Source organism: Balearica regulorum, chromosome 3 (genome assembly GCF_011004875.1).
Source record: "Balearica regulorum gibbericeps isolate bBalReg1 chromosome 3, bBalReg1.pri, whole genome shotgun sequence".
NCBI classification, from domain to species: domain Eukaryota; kingdom Metazoa; phylum Chordata; class Aves; order Gruiformes; family Gruidae; genus Balearica; species Balearica regulorum.
This window is the reverse complement of record NC_046186.1, coordinates 46,226,333-46,249,462: the sequence shown is the minus strand read 5'-3', so window position 1 is coordinate 46,249,462 and position 23,130 is coordinate 46,226,333. Positions and strand designations below refer to the sequence as shown.

General features: G+C 39.2%; 1 protein-coding gene across 1 annotated transcript in view; it reads left to right on the top strand.

Moving 5' to 3' along the window:
- SIM1 (SIM bHLH transcription factor 1) overlaps nucleotides 1-13,422 on the top strand; it is a 51,309-nt gene extending 37,887 nt beyond the window's left edge. Inside the window, exons 10-12 of the mRNA XM_075747785.1 lie at nucleotides 73-238; nucleotides 7,495-7,900; nucleotides 11,224-13,422. Of these exons, the coding sequence (XP_075603900.1) occupies nucleotides 73-238; nucleotides 7,495-7,900; nucleotides 11,224-11,954 (1,303 nt within the window). The 3' untranslated portion in view covers nucleotides 11,955-13,422. The remainder of the gene's footprint in view (nucleotides 1-72; nucleotides 239-7,494; nucleotides 7,901-11,223) is intronic.
- Nucleotides 13,423-23,130: the final 9,708 nt, after the last annotated feature.

Genomic DNA, 23,130 nt, shown 5'->3' with positions numbered 1-23,130 from the left:
TACTAAGAAGGAAAGAATGTTTCCTATTAAGATATGAAGTGAGTTTGTTTTTCACTTTTGCCTTTTATATAGGGATACTGAATATAAAGGACTACAGCTCTCCCTGGATCAGGTCACTGCTACCAAGCCGGCATTCTCATACGCAAATTCAACTCCGACCATAACGGATAATAGAAAGGGAAGCAAATCTCGCCTCTCGAGCACAAAGTCAAAATCAAGGACATCACCATACCCACAGGTAGTTGTCTTTGAAAAACAAAATTAAGGTTTTTTTAATATCTTGATTTTGACTGCTATTTTACCAACTAATTAGAATGGGCCAAAGAACATGTTACTCAATAGGAATAAAGGATGACAGCTTATAGGATCTTTAGACAGGAACATGTTTCTTTAAACTGTTCCTAGAAGGCTGGAAATAGTTAGGTTTCAGCATGCATAATAAATCATCATCAACAACAATAACAGCGCAGGGCTCAGAGTTAATGAGGAGCGGACAGAAGGACAAGTGAAAGTGTTGGTTTTGAAATACTTGGTTTAAGAGGATTGTGAGTTTTGTCATTTGAGAAAACTTGCTTTTTCTTACTTACTCTTTAATAATTCCAACAGATCTAAAAAGCTGTCAAATGTCTGACAGCAGTTTAATACTGAAATGTTAGTCAGCGGGAGTGAGTTTTGAGGAGGGAAAGCAAGAAGCTAGCTTGCTGAACTGAAACAAAAAAGTTATTCTATGTACAAAGCTTTGAAAGGAAGAAAGTGTTAGGAGGATTTCATTATCAAGCCTAATGTGTAAGGAACATGTTCCCTCTTGGAGAATGGACCAGACTTGATTTGGTCTCTGAACTGGAGCTTATCTGTATGTTTGCAGAACTGATTTCTGCAGACAATGCCACAGCACTTGCATACTTACGTGGTCAACCCTTTAACTGAAATAAATCTGTTTTCTCAAAATAACTATTATGTTTACTAAATAATGATGTAAGTCTTACAGCCCTTATGCCACCACATACTGTATATAAACGTATGCATTTGTCATGTAACATTGAAGAGCTATGTATTTTTAAAGTGTCCGGGTCAATATTTAACTGATAATGAACTTGATGATTACAGTTTCTCTGCAGGCACAATGCGTTCTAAACTAACCCCATGAAATGTACAATGTGAGCCCAGGTATCCACATCACTTCCTTGTTTTCTTTCTTTTTCACCTCAGAAGTACCAAGGGTAAGAAATTCAGTTAAATGATATCTACATTTGGTACAGGGAATATTTAACTGAGCATCTAGATATGAATTTTAAGAATCTAATTTTGCCAGAGATTGTTATGGCTCTTGTTGTTTAATCATTTGTTCACATGCGTTTCTGTGGGAAAGAAGAGTCTTTCTCTTGAATTCTCTTGAATGTGCTACACCACACAATTGTAATAAAACCGCTTTAAAGAGGGAAAGATACCTACAATTAATTCTAAATTAGATTTTTAAGATGACTACCTTTGATTTACTGAGATTAGCCTTTATCTCCCCTTACACAGTCCTTTCAGAAGTCCTCATGTGCTAACATGACAATCCCAAGTGAAGACCTGTTATCCTCCCATATCAACTGACTTTCTGAAAGTGTGACTTTCATCAGTACCTCCTTATTCTCTCCCAGAAAAAGTCCTGAACTAGCAGAGCAGCACTGAGACTTGGCTTTTCAGGGATTGTTGTCTGAAAGCTCAGGATGTTTAGTCTGCAGTTTTGTTTTGCATCCTCACTACCAGCTGCCTGGTAGTAAAGTCACAGATTTCATCGTTCAAAAAGAAGCAGCCATGCTAGTTGCCAATATCTTGAAAAATGGTCATACCGTTCATTGTAGCACATCACCACAAGCAACACTGGCAGCTTGGCTTTGCATCCCTCTCATCCTTCTCCACCACTGAATAAACTGTTGAAAGACTAAGAAAAGCTGTTGTGAAGAGCATGCAGCAGGTGGTATGGCCTGTGTCCCTCAGTCTCCAGCCCACGTAATTTGCCAGTCAGTTGCGGAGAATTAGTGTGACTCAAAAGCCATGGCTGAAAAGTGAGGTCATGGGTTTTGGCTTACACAGGAGCCTGGGGTTTGGTGCAGGAAGGAAGCAGGAAATTTATTAGTAAAATAATGGCAGTGGGCAAAGTATTTCTTAAAGTTAAGGGCACCTAGGAGATTTTAAATGTACATACTTTCTTTCCTTTTTTTTTTTTCTTTTTCCCTTTTTTCCCCTCCTTACCTTTTATTTTGCTTCACTCTTAGAGAAAAGAGAATCATACGCTTTATTAGGTGACAACTGAGAATCCTCTCCCTTGCCAGCTGTGTGCCCCTAGGATAGCTCCATGAGATGTGAACCGTATGAAAACCATGTTAATAAATTTCAGCTGAATGTTTACTACTAGGGCAAAAGGTCAATGTTTTGGTCACCTAAGACAGCGTTATTTTTTTTTCCCTCAAATCTTATGCAAAAGCAGGCAGTGTCATATGGCCCTTGTAGTCTCTTTAAGTAAAAACTGAGTTCATTAAAATGGAGGCATTGGTCAGCATCTGATTAACACTGACTAATGTTAATACAGTGGGGTAGTGGCTTCTGTGAAACCAGCCCCAGGCAGGGAAAGGACAAGCAGAGAGGAGAGCAACCCAAAATTCGTGACACAGCTGTAGGATTTGCCCAGACACTTTGAACAGTGCTCTTCTAGTCCTGTCCTAACAGAGACGTGGGGAGCTGAAAGAGGAGGTGAAAAAGCAGGAGAGACAGAGACTTGATAGAGATTTGCGAAAAAAAAAAAAGAAATTGTGAGTTGGTTAAAAGATGCCTGTAGTCTTCCTCCATAATAATAATCATTGTGAGAGGCTCCCAGAATCTAGCCCTGGACCTCATTTATTTTGTGTTCCCAAAGGATAGCCCTGGACCTCATTTATTCTGTACACAGGAAATAGCAACAAGATTGGAAAAACATTTTACTTGTGATCATCTGAACAACTGCTTTGGAGTTTAATCTCCCATTAATGATGATTGTTTAAAGAAAATATTTAAAATTGTCTGTTGTCTGCCTCTAATGGAAATGTTTTATGGTCAGATCTGGATAAATGTTCATTGCTTCATATCTCATCTTAGTTCTTAGATAAAGAAAAATGAATGTGTGCGTACAAGTAAGGATATATCCAAGAGCTGTTGGATGGAGGCTTTGATGCGTGTTACAGCACACATCAATTTTTGGAAGAGCCCTGTGTAGTAGATGTATATTAATACACCTGATTTTGGAGGTAAATTGATTTTATAGCTCCTTTAAACAGATAATCCAGATTAATTCTGCAATCCACCTCTATTTGGGCATATCACCCAAAGGGGTAAAGATAACAGAATCAGGCTGAATTCTCATCAGCCTTTTTTTGTTGTTTTGTTGGGTTTTTCTTTTTTTTTCCTTCCTATAGCCTGAAGCTTTGGCAACTTCTAGTGTATTGAAAAGCAAAGCAAACCCCTCTTTTTATAGTAAACATAACTTCTGATCTGGTGAAGAGTCACCAGCAGTGGGGGTTATTTTAATGGACATGCTGTATTACTTTAATCTAAGCCTTTCACCATCTGTTCTGCCTATAATAGTGAATGCAAAAAGAACATATTTTACATTTCAGGATTACATTAGTAAAAAGTAAGATAAAAGTGATTTAAAAGCATGCATATGTTCTTAGTACAATGCAGCCCGCATCTGTGATGTTTTTTCTTACGGTTAAGACACAAATCAAGAGGAAAGCTGCTAATGTTGATGTAGTGAAAGTTTTTCATGGAAAAAAGGACTCTGAGAGGGTTTTGCCATATATTTAATGTTTATAATGATAAAAACCTAAGTAGACTGCCAGAAAATTAGATATCTGTAACATCTATTGTTTGAACATCTGGCACAATGTGTGGAGCAGGCTGCTGCTGCTGCGTATGACAGAATGAGTGCTCAGGCCAGTGAGACACCTGTAGGAATGGAAGATCAGGCAAAAGAAAATCACTCGAGAAATATTAAATTGTCTCCTGGCTTAATACACTTCCATGGGCTCTCATAACAAGCTTTTCTTATACAGGGAATTTATATTTTCTTGCTCCTTCAGCCCTCCTGAAGTTTTTCTTGGAGTGAAAATAGCATAGCCCCTTTCTATGTCAGTGTTAATCCCGCTGGTGTGCTTTCACTGTGCTGGTACACTGGATTAGCAGTCTGGAAGACGTTTCTAGTATCTGGAGGCGGCAATTCAGTTTCCAGAAACCAGCTGGAGGAACATTTAATTAATTTATTGTTGTTGTTTATGCCAGAAGACAATTCAGAAATCACCTGAAGGGATTTCAGACGTTGCCTGTCTGAAGTTCTTTATCATGGTTAACTTCTGTCTGCTGGTTAAATTTTGTCAAACACCCACCCCACCCCAGATAATAAATTCTGCCTGATAGGAGTCAGAAGGCAAAATTAGTGGAAAGGAAAACAGTTCTGGTGAGGCAGGACTGGGACTGGAAAAAAAAAACAAAACTAATTTTAATTGGCCATAATTTTCATTAAATCTGATTCCGTTTTCTGCGGTCTTTCATCACTTAACATATGGGAGCCTAATTCTGACTTTAGAGATAGTGTTTCCACTCCCATTTCAGCAAAGCAGTATCTTTGATCGTCCTTTCATTTCTTCCCCCGTCAACATGTCACACATGCCTGTATTTGGAGTCTCCACCTGTCAACATCAGATTCCCAGAAGAGGCGGTGGTAGAACTGCAGCGGTAGAGGCAGCCTGACGATGCCAAATAGAGATGTGATTAGCTTTAAAGGGAATTAGACATATTTTTGGCCTATGTCTGCTTATGTTGGACCTTAAGAATAAGCAGTCATATCAAACCTTGGTAGACAATGTAGGCCAGAAGCAATTCACTGTGTTAATTTAATTCTGTTCGTGGCCTAGCAGCTGCTACGGGTCAGATCTCAAATAATCATCATTTACATCAAGTACAAAGAATATGCATGAAGTATTGTTGGTCTTGACTACATGGTTATGTGACATTACATGGTGCATTTCTGATATACTGAACATGTACCCTTTAAAATGGTTTCCCTTTCTTTAAGAAAAGTGCACAAAGGCCTGTGCAATTGAATCCTTTGTATTAGGTTCAAGACAAAAAAATATTGAGGAAGTTTTCAGTTAAATGGAGAAATTCCCTTCAAGGAAAGTTATGCTGGACCCTGAAGTGTCCTTAGAAACATAGAACTAGTAGAATAATATCTATTAGACTTAAATGAAATTAAGACTCTTCAGTTTGAAAGAATCTCTGGCATTTATTATCATCATAAATTGTCCCAAATTGACATTTTGTTATAGTATTATTAGAAATTAATTTTTCTTTGTCCTCCTCATGACAGAAATACATACTATGACTTTTGTTTTTAATAAGAAAATAAATGAACTTTTAGTTTTTTATACTTTTATGTTTATATTATCTTATATATCAGTTTAACTTTTTAAATTATAAAAGTTAAATCCAAAAAGAACACTAAGAACAATTCTAAAATTAAGAACAGATACCAAAGTAGTTTTTCTTTTGTGAATTTCCATTTTAACTAATATTTAATAGTAAAAATCTTGTTAATTTCTAATTTTTTCATTGGATACTTAATTTTATCTATTTTTTTTTTGTCAAAAAGGTTACAGTAATTCATTCAGTATTTATGAAGATATCTTTGTGACTAAGCAGTTAGAAGACATTAGATCTGAAAGGATAAGAAGAGTTAGATGTTCTAGTTGGTCACATAACTGCGATGGCTGAATAAAGTTTCTAGTTCACTTATGCTGAGTTACTGGCATTTAAAAGAACTCTTGTGGCTCTGTAGCTCTCTCACCTCTGTGCAAAATCAGATTTATCCTTTCATCTCCAAAACCTTGTGATAAATATGGTGGTACTTGCTGACCTTCTCCATATCTACTGGTAGGCTTTTTGCCTATGGGTATTCTTCTGACAACTAATAAAATATAATCGAGCTCTTCAAAGCCATGACCCTTTCTTTCTTTCCTTTAAATATCCTATTGTGTAAACAAACAGTATTCACAAATATAAACTGGAATATTGAAGAAATAACCAATTAAATGCCAAAACCAAAGTAGTTCCACTACTGATGTTGCACAGATGGTTTAAGTTTCTGTAAGCCAAACATCTGTTCGGTACTTTCGATTGGTAAGTGCATAAAACCTTGATCCTGCCTGATAATGAGGAGTTTCATAGCAACTCGATCTAACGAAAAGGAAGGCAAGCTTATGTTTTCAGGAGAGAGACCTAATGCCTGTTAAAAGGAAAGGCAGAGTGGGCATCTGGAAGGTGAGTGATGGAATGGGAGAATTCCAAGGCTTCATGTTGTAATACATTGATTTGTGATACGAGTGTGCAGTAGTGAAGAGGTGAGCATGCACAGATTTGGTCTCAGCCCAATCCATAATCATGGGTGAAATTGATTTAAAGATGTTCCATGAAGTTTGACAGTTCCAATAAATAAAAATATTTAAAAATGAGATAGCTAAATCCTAGGAGGTTTAATAAGCATTCTTGTTTTTTTTTTATTTCCCAAAAAGTATCTGAACGTTTGGAACATTCATTATGAATATCTAGAAATCTGTGACATTTAACTTAACCCTTACTTCTTTCCAAACAAATGCCCATGCTTCTATTCTGTCTGCTTTTCCAACTGCTTGCTAACTGCAGCTTCGGTGTTGGGAGAGCCCTGCTTAAGTGAGGGTGCCAAAATGCCCGCTCTGCCTGCTTTGGCTAGAGGTTGCCTTTTCTGGCAAACAGCTTCTGAAATTTCATTGTTCCCACATGGCAACAGAGCTGTGATTTTTAGCTTCCTACCAATCTGCCTCACTTCGGAGTAGTGTTGGTAGTCCCAGGTTCTGCAGGAGGTTTTCTTTTCCCTACTAATAGGAGGAAAGAAGTTCCAAGATACCACTCCAGGTAAGAAAAGAAATCCAACAACAAACAAAATATGTGGAAAAGAAAGGGAACCCTTAGAAAAAGAACTTACAAACTCACTCAGTTTCAATTTGACATGCGAGAGCGCTCCAGGAGTGGTGTTATTTCAGTCCCTTTTGAAAGTGTTTTGCCAAAGAGCACTGGGGACCATTGCTGAGCACAAGCACTAGCTTTCAAAGCAATAAGGAAAACCTGGACATAAAGAAAAAAAAAAAAAAAAGAATTGCAATGTTGATGTCACTGTGCCTAATATTACACATCATAAAGGAGATGGCTATTAAGGGTCGACATGCAATGTTTTAGACCTTCATGTGATCTGTCCTGTCATCTGTGAGCTCATTACAAAGTGTTGTACAGGAAAGGACTAGGAGTCCAATCAGAAGGTGCAGATGTGTGGGCACGCTCACAAAAAACACCCTATTACATGCATACTCTGTCTTTTCAGTGCAGTTACTTGCAGATTTCACCCAGGCGTAGTAATTTCCCGCTACTTCTCCTGTTTTGCAGTATTCTGGATTTCACACCGAGAGATCCGAGTCTGATCACGAGAGCCAGTGGGGCGGGAGCCCTCTGACCGACACAGCTTCTCCCCAGCTACTGGAGCCGGCTGACAGACCGAGCTCCCAGCACCACGATGTCTCCTGTGCCTACAGACAGTACTCGGACCGCAGTGCTCTCTGCTATGGTTTTGCACTTGACCACTCGAGGCTGACCGATGACAGACATTTCCATACTCAGGCCTGTGAAGGAGGCAGATGTGAAGCTGGCCGCTATTTCCTTGGCACGCCGCAGCCGGGAAGGGAGAGTTGGTGGGGTTCTCGTTCGGCGTTGCCCCTGACTAAGGCGTCCCCTGAGAGCAGAGAAGCGTACGAAAACAGTATGCCCCACATAACTTCAGTGCACAGGATTCATGGTAAGAGATAACAAGGACTTGCAGAAGTGGCACCATGCCAGATAAACCAACATGACACAAACATGCAGCTATTTATGTGAGAGGCAGAAAATGAGAGAGACGCTTGATGCACGTCCTTGTCTCAGAGATCGCATCTATGGAGATGAGGAATACTGACAGTTCAATTTGAGTTTGACAGTCTGGCTTATATGCAGCAAAATATAATTTGTTGTATATTTTTTAGTCTGTGAAATTAAAGTGGGAATATCTGACTGGTGACATCTTAAGGGTGATCTTAAAAAATATGAACAAATTTATACACTTGATAGAAATGTGTTATTTATTTGACTTAATATCGAACTACTTTTGATGGAATATATTTGGCACAAAATTAGGTAGAACTAATCCCAAGCTAGATATTAAAACACCTTTAAATCTTTGGAGAAATAGTTCTCCAAATGACTTCTTTTTTCTACACTGATTATTAGATTCTATAAGTTTTGCTGTTTAGTTTTATTTAAAATTGGCAATTCAAATTAACGTTTGCTTTTGGTTTTAGACATTTATCCCTAGATATAATTACGAGTCAATTTGAGTCTCTCCATCCTTTCAAGACCAAGCCTAAAGCCTTGCTTGGTGTCTGGCAGGTTGCAACCTCAGCGCATTAGCACATCTTCAGAGGCTGAAGCTGATAAAAAATTCACAGTGAAAGGCTGATCTTGGGTTTAGAAAATCCAAAGGTCCTTCCATTTAAAAGATAGGCTGAGAGCTGAAAGACTACAGCTGCCCCAAAAATCAGAGTTTAAGGTGTAAGGATAGATGCAGCAGTAAAAAGCTTTTCTACTAAAAGAATCTGTCAAAACATAGGTTGTATCTGAAGAACTCATAAAAGCTAATTGCATTAGTACCATTCCACTGACTTGCAGAATGAGGCTTTGGAAATAAAAAAACCCCTGTACTATTGTACATGTGAGGCAATGTGGTCTAGTGGAGGGTGTCCCTGCCCGCAGCAGGGGGGTTGGAACTGGATGATCTTTGACATCCCTTCCAACCCAAACCGTTCTATGATTCTATGATTTTACTCCAATCTGAGGAAAATTAGATTGAGATTAGAAAAATTATTAAATATCAAGTTCTAGGAAATACAGTCAGAGGAAACAGGAGGAAAGAAAAGGACACCTAAATTTTGCCGATAAGTACTGTTCTCCACTTTTCCTGTGAAAACACACCTCCTTCCTTGTGTCTGCTCTGTACTTCTGTCATACTTGTGTTTCTCTAGCTTTTTCTTCTCCAAAAATGACAATTGAGCAGAATATGATAATTTTGCTGGCAAGTTTTGTGCATGGTAGTTCTTACTGAGCATTGAAAGGTAGTAAAATAGAAATATAATACAGAGGTACAAATGCAAAAGTGTTAAATATTTATTCCATACTTTTACCAAGGATAATCAATGCAAATGGATAATATAATTTTATTTTAGTTTGTTCCTTGGTTTTGCTGCAATTATTTTCTTTATTGTATCAAGTCTTACATGTTTCAGTGGGCCTTCAGTCTGCGTGTAGCTTTGGGGGTAAAACCTGACATGTTGGTCTCAGTTGAGGAGAGGGAACATTTCCCTTGCAAGTGTGCCATTTTCACTTGGATTTAGGCAATTTCAAACCTTGGCTTTTCTCAGTTGAAATTGTTTTTGACAATGCTATGTGAACATTGCTGTCAGAGCAGTTTCTTTGGGCAGAAAGCACTTTCTTCCTTTTCTGTTATTTTTAATGCATCTTCTGGTACTTCTGATTCAGAGTCACCTTGCAATAATGACAATGACCCAACCAGTATGGCAGGCCCTGGATATTGTGTATGAGGCCATGTGTTTCTGGTCACCCTCAGGAGATCTTGGGGCACTGTAGGTATGGTCTGTGCAGTGAAACAAACAGCACGTGGTTTAGAGCCGTGGCTGACCAGCTTCTCAGCGTGTCATGGTGTGCCTGACATACCACATGGTCTGGCAGCTGGAGTTCCCTTCTACCTCCAGATCCTGGCATTTTGGGCCCAGACCTTAAGAGGATGTGAAGGATAAAATTATGCTCGTGTGATAATCCACAGTGCAGTACTTCCACCTACAAAGGGCAGGATATGTTCATTATAAAAACCCATCACTGATTTTGCCATGAACTCTGCAACACAGTGGTAGTGGTCTGCCACCCAAACAGATCTGCATGCCTTGACCCAACACAAAGCAGTGGGAACTGCTCATGCTAGTCTGAAAAAGAGCTTCCTTTGAGGAGTCCTGTCAACCAACCCAACAGGCCTCATCCCCAAAGAAGACTTTGCATGTGCTGAGGCAAAGGCATCATTAAGTAATTTGTGCAAGTCCACCACATGCTCTCCTGCAGGCACATATCTCAGGAAATCCATTATTAAGCCCTTTATTATAGTGTGGCCTTAGTTGGCTGTTCAGATGTGGGGGTCACTCACTTTCTTCCTAGTGAGGACTGACAGGTCTGATGCTGTTCTTTCAGCTATGTGCAAGCTGAACACCTTCTCTGGTATGTCTATGGGCCTTATTTTTTAAAGAGAGGTAAGAATAGTTATATTTTCCCATTCTAAAAGTTTTATACAGCAAATATTTGTGTGTTGGGATATAATATCACATTTTTTCCCAGTAACCTTGTCTAACAGCTATGGGTTCTTATGCTTCCAAAGAAGAAGAACTGCTTCATTACTTCTGTTTATTTATTGTTATGTAACCTGCATAAAGTTACCACGGGGCCACAAACCATTCCACAATGCTTTCTTTCTCTATGTTTTAGCTCCTGGAAAGGGCTGAGAAGACACGCGGGAGTCATGTACACTTGTAATTCCTTGAGATTTTTGTTTTTACCATGGGCCCCATTCACTCAGACTTTGTCGATGCAAAGAGGTAGTGAGGGGTCAAGGGCCTGAACATTGGTGTCAAGGGCACTTTGACATGCCCTAAGGTTCCCTGCCTGGCCTCTAGCTGCTCCAGAAGACGCTGAGGTCCTGTAGAGTTGATGCCATATCTGCTGGGCCTATGCAGATGCTTGGTTACCCTAGAGCGTCTCAGCTTACACTGGATGTCTGTGTTGAGGTGCTTAGATCTCTTCTCTGTATATTTTCAGCTGTGTTACTTCTTCCATGTGTGGGCACTGGAAACTAGAGGTTGTTACTGAAAAGCAAGGTGTCTGTCATGGTCATTTTTGGTGACTTTGTTACTACTCATTTGCCTCTGTCTCAGTTTTCTGTCTGTAAAATAAGGTTCAGAGTACTTGTTCTTTAAGATTGCTTGTTTCCTTCAACCTCAATGCTTGTCCCCTTTCTCTCTTTTCTAGGGAGAGGACACTGGGATGAGGACAGTGTCGTTAGCTCACCTGATCCTGGCTCTGCCAGTGAATCAGGTGACCGATACCGTCCTGAGCAATATCAGAGCAGTCCGCATGAGCCCAGCAAAATTGAAACTCTAATAAGAGCCACCCAGCAAATGATTAAAGAGGAAGAAAACAGACTACAGATGCGGAAAACGACCCCTGATGCACTGGTATCCATTAATGGCACAGGGAAGAAGCACGCTATCTGTTTTGCAAACTACCCTCAGCAGCAGTTGGCAGGGGATGTCTGCCGCGTCCCAACAGTTGCCAACACTCCTCCCTGTGAACACATCCAGCAACGAGATGGGAAGATTATGAGCCCACATGAAAATGACTATGACAACAGCCCCACAACACTGTCTAGGATAAGCAGCCCCAGTTCTGACCGAATATCAAAATCTAGCTTGGTACTAGCTAAAGACTACCTGCATTCAGACATGTCCCCTCATCAAACCCCAGGGGACCACCCAGCAGCCTCTCCAAATTATTACAGCTCCCATAGGCAGTACTTTGATAAGCATGCTTACACATTAACTGGATATGCCCTGGAGCATCTATATGACACTGAAACCATTAGAAACTATTCACTAGGCTGTAATGGATCACACTTTGATGTGACTTCTCACTTAAGGATGCAGCAAGATCCAGCACAAGGACACAAGGGGACATCCGTTATAATAACCAATGGAAGCTGACACTTTTTTCTAAAAACTTTTGTGCTTTAAAAAATAACCTTTGAGATCTAATTGGAAGATATTATATGTTTTCATGCCCTTGTCGTTACCAGCATTTGATATACCACAGTGCACTAGAAAGAATAACCTGAGGTTTGGTGGGATAAGTTAGTTAACACACATTACTTTTGCAAAATAAAAATGCACTGGCACGCAGGGTTAGAGTGAGTGGAGCTAAACTCAGTTGGTGCATGCAAGGTGAGAAGGATGGAAGAGGTCTAGGCAGGGAAAGCTTGGGGCAGGCTAGCAAAGCGATTTATGCACATTGTGTAAGAGGTGGTTGTTTGGAAACGCTGCCAAGGGCAGACCTTCTGAACTGCATGTGCCCCACAGGTCCCAGCCAACAAAACTGCTATGCAGTCTTTTTACGCAGAAAGTTGGAATGTGTTCCTTTGAAATACACATCAAAATGTGTACTTCTGGTGATCTGTTTATTCCCTAATGGCCAAGTGTGTTATGCTGCTCCATGGTATAAAACATCCGTGGCTAACCAATACAAAATCAAAAAAGGGAGAAAGAAGAGAGAACTCCTCAGAATTGTTATTTCCTTGTGTACTCACATGCATAGCTATTTACATATGCTTGATTTGAAAGGAGTCAAATGAGCAGTATCTTTATGATTAGTACGATCAAATATTTACTTCTGCTGTATTTAAAAGAAAGAGGGCCTTTCTCAGTGTAGTTTGGAGAAACACGTAGGGCTTGGTTGTCTTGATGTAGACATGGGAGATGGTCCTCATAGTTTTGAAAGGTTGCGCAAGGTGGGTAGTGGAGTGAAACAGAAGAAAATTGTCTGGAGAAACAGGGAGAATAGGCTGGAATGAGGAGTGGTCCAGGATAAACACATTTGACATTATGGCTATGCATGCTGGTTTGTAATAATTATAAAATAAGGAAAAGTGGTTCTAAGTGGCTGAATAATTAAGAATTAATTTGAAACACAGAAGGAACTCAATAGAATCAGAGAAATTTTGCTGTAAAATACAAAGGTAATTGCATAAGTGTAAAAATATGAGATGCGAGAATAGACAAAAACTGCATGGTGGTTTGTCCTACTTCTGATAAAGTTTTGGAGTAAATTAATAAAGTATAGAAAGTTGTAACTACTCTGACATACACTAAAATAGTAGATATGACTTTGAAAAAGGGATATGCATTCTTTTCTTGCTTGCAGCAGAAAATTTAATGAATATCAGAACATATTAGGCATATCAAGATCAGTCATATGTACATAAAAAAATACTGAGGGAAATCAGGATTCCAAGAAATTAAGTTGTATTAAGAATGCTGATATTATCAAGGCCTGTCCTAGAGTTATAGAAGACATCAAAAGAGGCAGAGAAACTTTTTGCAATTTTTAATAATCTCATGAACAAAGAGACACTAATTGATTGGAAAAGAGTAAATAAAAAACACATGTTAAACAAAAGTAAAATAGGGCATTTGCAGGCACAATTGCTAGACCTGTCCTTCTTTGTATGGCATTTACATGAAGTCTCAAAGTTGACTGCAATGGCAGCAGGACCACCCTCCCCACCGACTCCCATTATACTGATGTGGAGGTAAGGGAACTTGAGATTAACGCTAAGTCTAGCTTCATTTGTAACATTGAGCTTGACATATGGGACTGAGTCATCAGTGTGACTAAATATAAAGCAGCATGCTATGGGTGGGTTAAAAATATCTATTTTCAAATAAAACTAATCAGAAGCAAAAGCTAAATAATAGCATTATAGGCCACGTAAGTAGAGATGTACTTGAAAGCAGAGGAAATTACCTCTCTGAACTTGGAATATTGTGTATAGTCCTGATCACTCCAAGGCAGATTGTGAATCTTGAATTGAGTAGTACCTTACTCCATAAGCAATCTCTGTTGACTTCAGTGTGATCACTCCTGGTGAAATGTACGTTGAACACAAGGAAGAGCAACACAGTCTGGTCTTTATTATCTAAAGCTCATAATAGAAAAGGTGGAGCAGAGCTCAGCAAAAGATAAAGAGACTGAAAGATCTAATAAAAACTTTAAATAAACTGGGTCTGTCATCTTTGTAAGGGAAAAGAGTAAGGGGAAATGTCACTGATGTGCACCAAGCTCTGCACAGAGGAGAGATAAATAATGGTCTAAAACTATTCGAACTAGCGACAGAAATGAGAGACAGGGCATTGAATGTTAGCCAAGGCAAAATGAGAACAAAATGATTTGGCAAGAAGTTTATTTGACTAACTGCCAAATGAATTACAAAGGTCGTAAAGAGAAGCAGCTAGAGATTTTTGTTTGTTTGTTTGTTTTTAAGATAAAACCAAGGCAAATAACTGAGGGAAAGAAAAACATCGACAACTGTTAACTCAGAGGAAGGAATGGACCAAAATGGACTTCTTTCAGCCCAGCAATTGTACATATTCCTAAAGCATAGGAATTAGAAAATATTTTTGATAAATCTAGTTCTGGATAAATATTTATTTCACTTATTCCTATGAATAATATGAATAAACTTGTATTTGGAGTCTCATTGTACAGTATTAAAACACAATTTGCAAAGTGAATTAGAGTAGAGGTACATGGTATCATATTATCCCTACTAGTACATATAAAAAATAAGTTTAAGTGTCAATATTATTTTGTATTACAGAAGAGTTTCCTAAACTGTTTGGATGAATGGGGTTTTGTCAGCACCCAAGTTTCTTGGGGTCACCAAGCACTCTTGTTATCAAGCTTTTAATTAGAAGGCAATAGAGTTCTACAGACCAGCTGCAGTTCCCTGGCTATGGTCTAATGGCCACAAGTAGTCAGAAAACTGCAGTTTGGGCATTGTTATATTTGCATTCTGACAGGCACTTTTGAAAAATAGAAGACTTATAAAGCAAACAGGCACAATAGAAGATGCTTACACTCTTTATGATTTCACCTAGGAAAAAAGCCAGTGTGCTATGCAATAAAAATTCCCCAATCTTATTTACTGTCATCCCAAAATCCAACTTCCCAAAATGTAGTTATTTGTCCTATTTTCAATAGTTCCAGTCCACTACAATGACAAATGCAGCAAAATGCACTGTAATGAATGGAATATATCACCAGAAAGGTCTGTACATGCAGCCACGTTGTGCTACGAGCAAAGGCTGATGTTTGCTCCACTCATGGGGTTCCAGCAACTGGCGCTCCTTAGCATTGCAGTACAGTCTGCCAGAGATAGGTGCCTTTTGTCAGCTAATTTGCCATCCTGCTCCTTTTGATAGCCAGGAATTTCTTCTTAATTGACAGAAAGCGTTGAATGTTGTAAACATAGGCTCTGCATGCTACATGCTACATGAAAGCAAGTTTGCAATCTTAATTATAGCATATAATATCACTGCAGCTCATATTACATGTACTTTTCAATACAGTATAAAGCTTATTTTTTCCATTACGTATTTATTTAATTCAAATTTTCATCTAGTATCCTTCAAGGATATTGTCGTCTTTGTTTGTTTGTTTGTTTCTTCCTTTTCTAAATCAGATAAGATGAGATGAGATATTTTGCAAAATTAAAAAATTCAAGGCTTTTGTACCAAATACCTTTCAAATATATCACATTAGCTAAAGGTTATCACTTTAAATAAGGTATATAGGTTGTGTTTTGGAACAGAAACAATATAAATTGCTGTGTTGCATCATTTCTCTAACATAATTCTCTGTTCTGCTATTAACACCAAAATAATATTTTGTAGCTACTCCAAATACAAAGTGACCACAGTTCTTTCAAACCACTTCTTATTGATATCAGTGGATGGTGCGTTATGATTTTGGTATATCTCTTTTGTTTAGAGAAGCAAAAAATCCCCTCTCTTCTTTACACAAAATTGCACCCCAAGGGGCATGGATTTTGTACTTTTGGACAAATTTGCAAAGCAATTCTTAAATTAGAAGAAGAACCTTACTCAGCAATTTGTCCCATTGGCTCAAATGGGAATATTTGTGGAGTAAGGTACTACTTAATATGTGTAAGGGCAAAAAAGCTGACTTCTTGTGAACGAGCAATAGGTTTGGGGTCTGTTCGTAATTTTTTTTTTTTTTTAAACCTCAAGATGTGAGTATGGAAACTATGGAAAATAATAGCTGTAATGGCTGTGTTTCTATAATAGCAGTTATTAATACACGCTTTGAAAAAATGAGCGCATCTCTCTGCACTGAAGATCCCCAGAAGTATTTCTTAAGCTTTAAATGGCTTTTGTTGATGTGTCCGCAATACTGCCACAGGTTACACAGTGAAATTCTGCTCTTTTGAACTCTTCTATTCACTTTTATCTGAATCTCATTTTTATCTCTGGACATGCAGCATTTATTCATTAATGTCCCTAAGTATGTTAACCACCATATGTTCACTTATGTGAACATCCTGAGTCGGAAAAAAAGAAAAGGTCACATAGTATTTCTGGAAAAGGCACAGCCACCCCAGAAAATCGGACTGGCTGTTGCAAAGGTCAGTTAACCTTTCAGTCAAGGAACAAATCTGTGGCATACGCATTGGTTTCAGACCTTCTGCATACAAATCTGTATATAATGGGGATTATAGCACACAGTTCCAGGATTAGACCTAGCTATGTCTATTTTAAGGTGCCTATAGTTAATGTCTGGCAGCAAATGGGTTCAGGCTCTGGGCTTTCCATGAGTTGCAAGTTTACTTAAAACACCTAAGGGTCTAAAGGCAATACAGGCTTTGTTATTAGGAACAACGGTGGATGAACATGCTTTCCTGTAGGTATACTGGATTAGCTCCAGATACTTCCATAGTGTGGAGGACAGCCTATTTTATTTTATTTGCAGTTAGTATTGACGGTTAAATATTTCAGCTGCATGCACTGAGAAGCAAAAAAACCCTCAAGACCAACACCAGAAAAAAACGAAACAAAAAAATCAGTTTTTTTTCTGTAACCCTTCAGTTTGGTGTTAGTAAAGCCTGCTAGAGGTGTAGCTGAGGGTTTAGATGTTATTCTGAAGACCAAAAAATTAAGCAGTCTGCTGTTCAGAACGGTGAGAGGGCTAGTGTGATTCCATTTCATATTTCCTTAGAGCATTTATTAATGGAAAAAAAAAAAAAAGTGAAACTTCACTGTGGCATTTATCTTATGTATACAAGAGTTCTGTGCATAAATCTGGCTCGAAGTCGCTAGGAATACGTCCCTTTCTGAAATGAGGTAATTTATGACTCCATCTATGAAGCTGTATTTGAAAGGAAAGATCAAATACAGGAAGAAACAAAGCTTTTTGGCTGGTTGTATTCACTATTTAACTCCCCTCTCACACAGAGTTCTCAAGATTTCCTATTGTTCTAGGATTAAAAATACAGGTTTTAAACATTTTTATTTATTGCAATTTGGACTGCATGCATTTTTTTTCTTTTCAGCTACCAATACAGTGGGAAGTTTAGAAATGCAAGAAATAGTCTTGCTCACACATTGTAAAAAATTGGCACCTTTACATTTCTAAGGAAATAAAGTCTATTAGGAAAAGTACTTTTAAGGCACTGCAACTTTTTCCCCAAGGTAAATATTTCAATGCATAAAATATACTAATCTAGCAAAGAAAGCACTTGAGACATAATGAAGCATTTCATGTTTGCTTTAAACCAATGGGTTCTATTTATAGAAAAAAAAGGCACAGATTGCCAGCATTTCAAATACCATGCCTTGCAATGTATAGGGTCTAGTGACATTGTAGCATAACATCTGTAATTTGAAGTTTTCCTTTGGAATGTAATGTAGGAAACACAATTTAGCTATGTCAACAATATCTTGCAAAGTGTTCCCATTTATAATTATTTATATTGTAAATAGCTTTCTGAAGTAAATTTGAAGTTAATGTGCATAAGATGTATTTATTATGTGAAGATTTTTTTGGTTTAAAATATAGCTACCAATATGCAAATTTTGTCTCTTTTTCTACATTTTTAAACTAAGGATTGTCCTATATAGGATACATTTTCAGGAATTTATTTCAATTAATGAGACTATTTCTCAGAATTGGGAGGGGGCGTGGTAAAAGTAATTTATTTTAATGCCTGTGAATCCTGAGTGCTCTCTGAAGTTTATTAAAATATGAAGGGACACCAATACTATACTGCTACCCCACTTAAGAAAGATGTCTGAAATCTGCTCAAATACTATTCCGTCAGGAAGAGCTGACTCACAGGGGCTTAATTAAGATTAATTGTCCACTTTGTGAATAGTCTGCCATGCTTCTTGAAGCCATCCACCACCCCTGTGCCTCAGTTAAATCAGCTTGCTGACTTGGAGCACGATGCCCCTTAGGTGCTTAAAATACTACACTCAGACAAAGAGCAGGGTTATGACAAAGGAATAGGTGAGGAGTTATGCTAAACTGCATTCGGACGTGAGAGCTGGCCATTACGTGGCCTTGTGTGCTTGTACAGTTCAATCCACCCATAACAGCATGAGCCACTGTGCAGCAGCTTAGAGGCTGCAACCCTTGCCTGCTCTGGGGTTTAGGTCCTTCAGAGGACCTTAGGAGCTCCTTAGGAGCTCAAGGGTTCACAGCTCTCACTTTCTAGAACAATTTCTGAGCCATCAAACTCCATCCTCTCAGTCACTCTCATTGAGGCTCATCCCTGCAGGTGAACAAATGCGAGACTGATGGTGTCAGAGAGTAGCGGGAGCCCAGTGCTCTGGTTGGGTGACAAAGCAGCTTTCTCAGGAGAGAAAGTGGTTGCTCACATATTTTCCATTTGCAAGACTCAGAACAAAATACATAAGCAGTGGGTATGGGAGCGAGATGCACAGAAGAGTCAGTTTTGAGTCTCAAGTAAATTAATTGCATAAAATGGAGATGCAATTGTGTCACTGGCCCTTCACTCCTCAGGGACATAGGCACTCAGTTCTCGGAGACGCTCATGGGACTAGGGAATACTCTGCAGCACTGAGTTAGATGGTTAAATTGCGTCCATGCTTTTAGAATTTCCTGTGGGGTAGTTTAGGCAGTTCCCCTTTCCTTGGCCTGAATTTGGCCCTGGTTCTCTGTGCAGGCAGGAAATGGTGTCATCTTTTCCCTAAGTGATGTTGTTTAGGTGTGCAAAACATGTGTTGGGTTTTCTTTCTTCTTTCTTTCTTTCTTTCTTTCTTTCTTTCTTTCTTTCTTTCTTTCTTTCTTTCTTTCTTTCTTTCTTTCTTTCTTTCTTTCTTTCTTTCTTTCTTTCTTTCTTTCTTTCTTTCTTTCTTTCTTTCTTTCTTTCTTTCTTTCTTTCTTTCTTTCTTCCTCTTTCTTTCTTTCTTCCTCTTTCTTTCTCTCTCTCTTTCTCTGCACGGGTGAGGGGTTTCAGAAATGCCTGTTATCAAGCCATCTCTCTGCCTTTGAAGCTCATGCTGAAAAAGCGATGCTGAGATCAATAGGCACTCCTGGGACCATACCATCCTCCATAGGACAGCAGTACTCCTAGTTTCTCCATGCTCAGCTCTGCAACAAAACTTAATTTCACTGAAAGACCTGCAAGATCCATGCAATCTGTTCAGTCTCTCTTCTAGTGCACAAAGAGTACCCATTGCCCACTGGTCTCTATTCACTCTTGGCTCCTACGCTCATTGGCAAATTGCTCTGCAATGAGGAAATCTGCTGTCATGGCCATTGTAATAAAAGTGTGCGATACCATCAGGCACTTCCTTTATTCCCATATGGTGGCCATCAGAGGCTTCAGCATCAGCAGTTTCATTTGATACAGCTTCTCTGACTGTCAGAAGGTCACAAATAGCCTGCTGCTATGCAGCCCGGCGTGCCTGTGTGAATAAAAAGGCCTATTCACCACAGCACAAAGCCTGACAGACTACACGGTTTCTTCATGGATGTTCACAGGAGTTTCACTAGGCATGCACAACACTGGACTATGGTCCAGAGGTCAGGTGCAAGGCTATGTATACATGGAAACAGCTGGGCCTCACCGTCATCAAGCCTGCTCGTCCTTGCAGACATCTCTGCCCACGGTCTGTCATTGCCTTTCTCTCACAGTCCTCTCATTTTTGGCTCCCTCAGACATTGTCCCGTCTATTTCTCCTTCCTCCCTTCTGCCCCAAGCCCTGGCCTGTGATTTCACAAATCCTGTGATCTAGCTTGCCCAGCAAGTGTCCTCTGTTGATCCTGAAAATTGTGTTTTCCTTTTCATGAGGAAAATGGCTATCTGGCAACAGTTTCCATCAGTTGCTCTCCCCTTTCCCTTTCCCTTCTTTATACAACTGTTGTAAATGCCATACTGAGGACCCTGCAATCTTTTTCTCACAGGCATTAGCTCTGTTACAAGAAAGCTATTGGTTGAGGGAATGGAGGTGATGAACTTTTCAGAAAAGCTACAGACAAAAGATGATAGATGCCTTCAGCATACCAAACACACACATATTACTTTAGCTGCATTGCGAAACGTCATCACTCTTGGCCTGCAAACAGAACATAGAGATGAAAACTGAAACCAGAGGATATATGCCTATATTGAAAAATAACAACAAAAGCTACTATCAGATGCGCCTGAGAGGAAAACTTAAAAATTGGGTCTTTGTCTAAGCATGCGTTAAATTATGTGCAAATAATTAAAAGCTCATTATTACTTTTCATTTCATCATTATTATTCATTTGTTCATTATTATCACAAGCTTTGTCCTTTTTATCATGTTATCTATATTTGTCACCTATTATCTATACACTTTTTCATCTATAAATAAAAATATTCTATATTTAAAAAAATTAATATAAAATGCATGGCATAAACCAGAGGCCTGGGAAATAAAAACCCAAAAGTATAAGCATATTCCAAGCTTTCAATTGACTATATGCCGCATTATTTGCTACCTAATGTATCAAGTGGTAAATGTCATATGGAAGCCATCTCTCACTTCCAGAAATATTCCTAGGAACTGTTAGTATGACATATTTGGAAATTATACCAAAGCTGTGTTTCAAACAGATAAATTAGTACATTGTCAAATGTGCTACATTTACTTGATTTTTCTTTTAATATATGAGGAGAAACATGACAAAATGGTGAAGAAAGCATAAGATTCTTTTTTAAGCTGGATGCTTTCAATTTTCTCTCAAGGTGTAGTGCCAGAGATCATTTGATTCATTTTCAAAGGGCAGACTGGAATCTTTCTATGGCTTCTTCTGTCTCCCATGAAGCTTGAGGTAGTTCTGAACTGGTCAGCCTGTTGAGATCAGCTGGAGCAGCCTTGAGGCTACACTGATTTGCACTACCTACCATGATTGTCCACATGTCCGTCACATATGAAAAACAATGGCCCTCTGGCTTATAGAGAGTTTACAAGTGCAAGAGGGATGAAATAGCGGTGAGCATCTCACCACTGTCTAAACCCACTTTTTAACTATTTTTTTACTATTGTTTGCTTTGTGAGGTAAAGCAGGTTAGGCTGCCACCTTTCTCCTGTGCTATTAGCTTCACAAGTGGTAAGTAATGTAAGGAAGAAGGTACCAGAAGATGTGAAATTATGCTGTTTGTCCCACACTGTCCAGCAAAACTGAGTGAACACCCAGAAGACTGTTGTCATCACAGCAGAATAAATGCCTGCCCGATGGAGTCCTGCCTGTATGCGACCAGATAAGGCAACCGGAATAAGGAATAATAGTAACAGATAAGGAATGCCCTTTTGCACTGGCAGTGGGGCAGCTGGCAAAACCACATTTGTATGCACAAGCTAACTAAAAGCCCGAGCATAAATGTCAGTGTTTTCCACGTAGGTGAAGGACCCTAGGATCACTCTGTGCTGAGCCTTTTGCTACTTCTTTTACTTTTGCATCCATTTGGAGCCCAGGATGGGGAGAGCTGAGACTGCAGAGCAGCTTACACAGTTCTAACAGGACTCAAATCCATTTTTCATCTGAAGCTTCTTGGTTTTGATTCTGACACGAGACATTTCATCAGGTTATGAATTATTTTTACAAAAGCAGAACCGTGTCTTGTCTTGTCTGTCTGGTTTCTCTGTGGGACAGTTGTGTCTTTTTTTTTTTTTTTTTTTTTTTTTTTAAGAGAATACCAGTGAAAGATATCCTTTGTGTTTTCAATTTGGAGCGCATCAGTGAGGTGAAAAATACAGCGTTAGTGTTATGTCTATTTTAGTCGAGGGCACAAGTGTGCATTTTGATGTTATGTTTCTGCGTTTTTCTTTAATCACAAAGGCAGAGCCTTTCTTCTGTGCTGCTTTCTATTTAACCTCAAAAACAACTGCAAAGTATTAGAATGACTCCAGCATCCTCTCCAGCATGAACGTTTCTTCAGCTCAAGAGAAATGCCCACAGTTTCATTAGCCTGGTTATCTGACAGACTGCTCATCGAAAACAGCTGATTCTTTTTTTTTTTTTTTTGAACTGAATAGCTTTGGCTTCCTGTGATCAATCTTCTTGGCTACAGCAGTAAATATGCTAAACTGAAACTGCAGGTGCCAGCAAGCTTTGAGATGGTCTGAGGCATGAATGCTGACCCATGGTCATGTTTTGTGTGTCATCAAACAGCCCACCTTGTGTACAACTGTTTGGCCTATTCGTTAACTTGGGTTTTTAACTTAATATGTGCTTATTTACTTAGGGAATTAGATCCAGTGTGGGAGAGATGCAAAACAGCCAGTGCTTTAGGAGTTTAGTAAATAATCTCGGCTTTGTTCAGTTTTGCTCTAGGTCAGGCTGCTGCATGGAGTAATTCCATATGGCAACCTGATTTGAGCTTACTCAAAGTAAACCTTAAAATGGATTTTGGCAAAATCCATCCAGCCATCAGGAACCCATTCTCAGTTTCTGCTGAGGATTTCCTGATAGCTTGCTTTATTTAAAAAAAGAAGCAACAAAAAAACAACAGAAAAAGAGAAAAACTTTGAAACTTTTTTACTGCGTGAAACACCCTTTCCCCCCTCCTTCCAAATCTTAACCATCAAAAAGCCCTTTAGGCTGCTCTAATTTATGCCAAGAGCTATAGAAGTTAGGAGGTGCAAACATGGCTTAAGCGACTTTGCCTCCCCCCCACTTGCCGTGCTCCGTGCCTTCGGCGACGCGACGCAGCGGGTGCAGCCTCTCGCGAGGGAGAGGCGTGATGGAGGGCACGGCGGCTGCCCGCTCTTTGCCTTTCTGCCCCGGTTCTTGTGCCCTGGTGCGGTGCGGCGG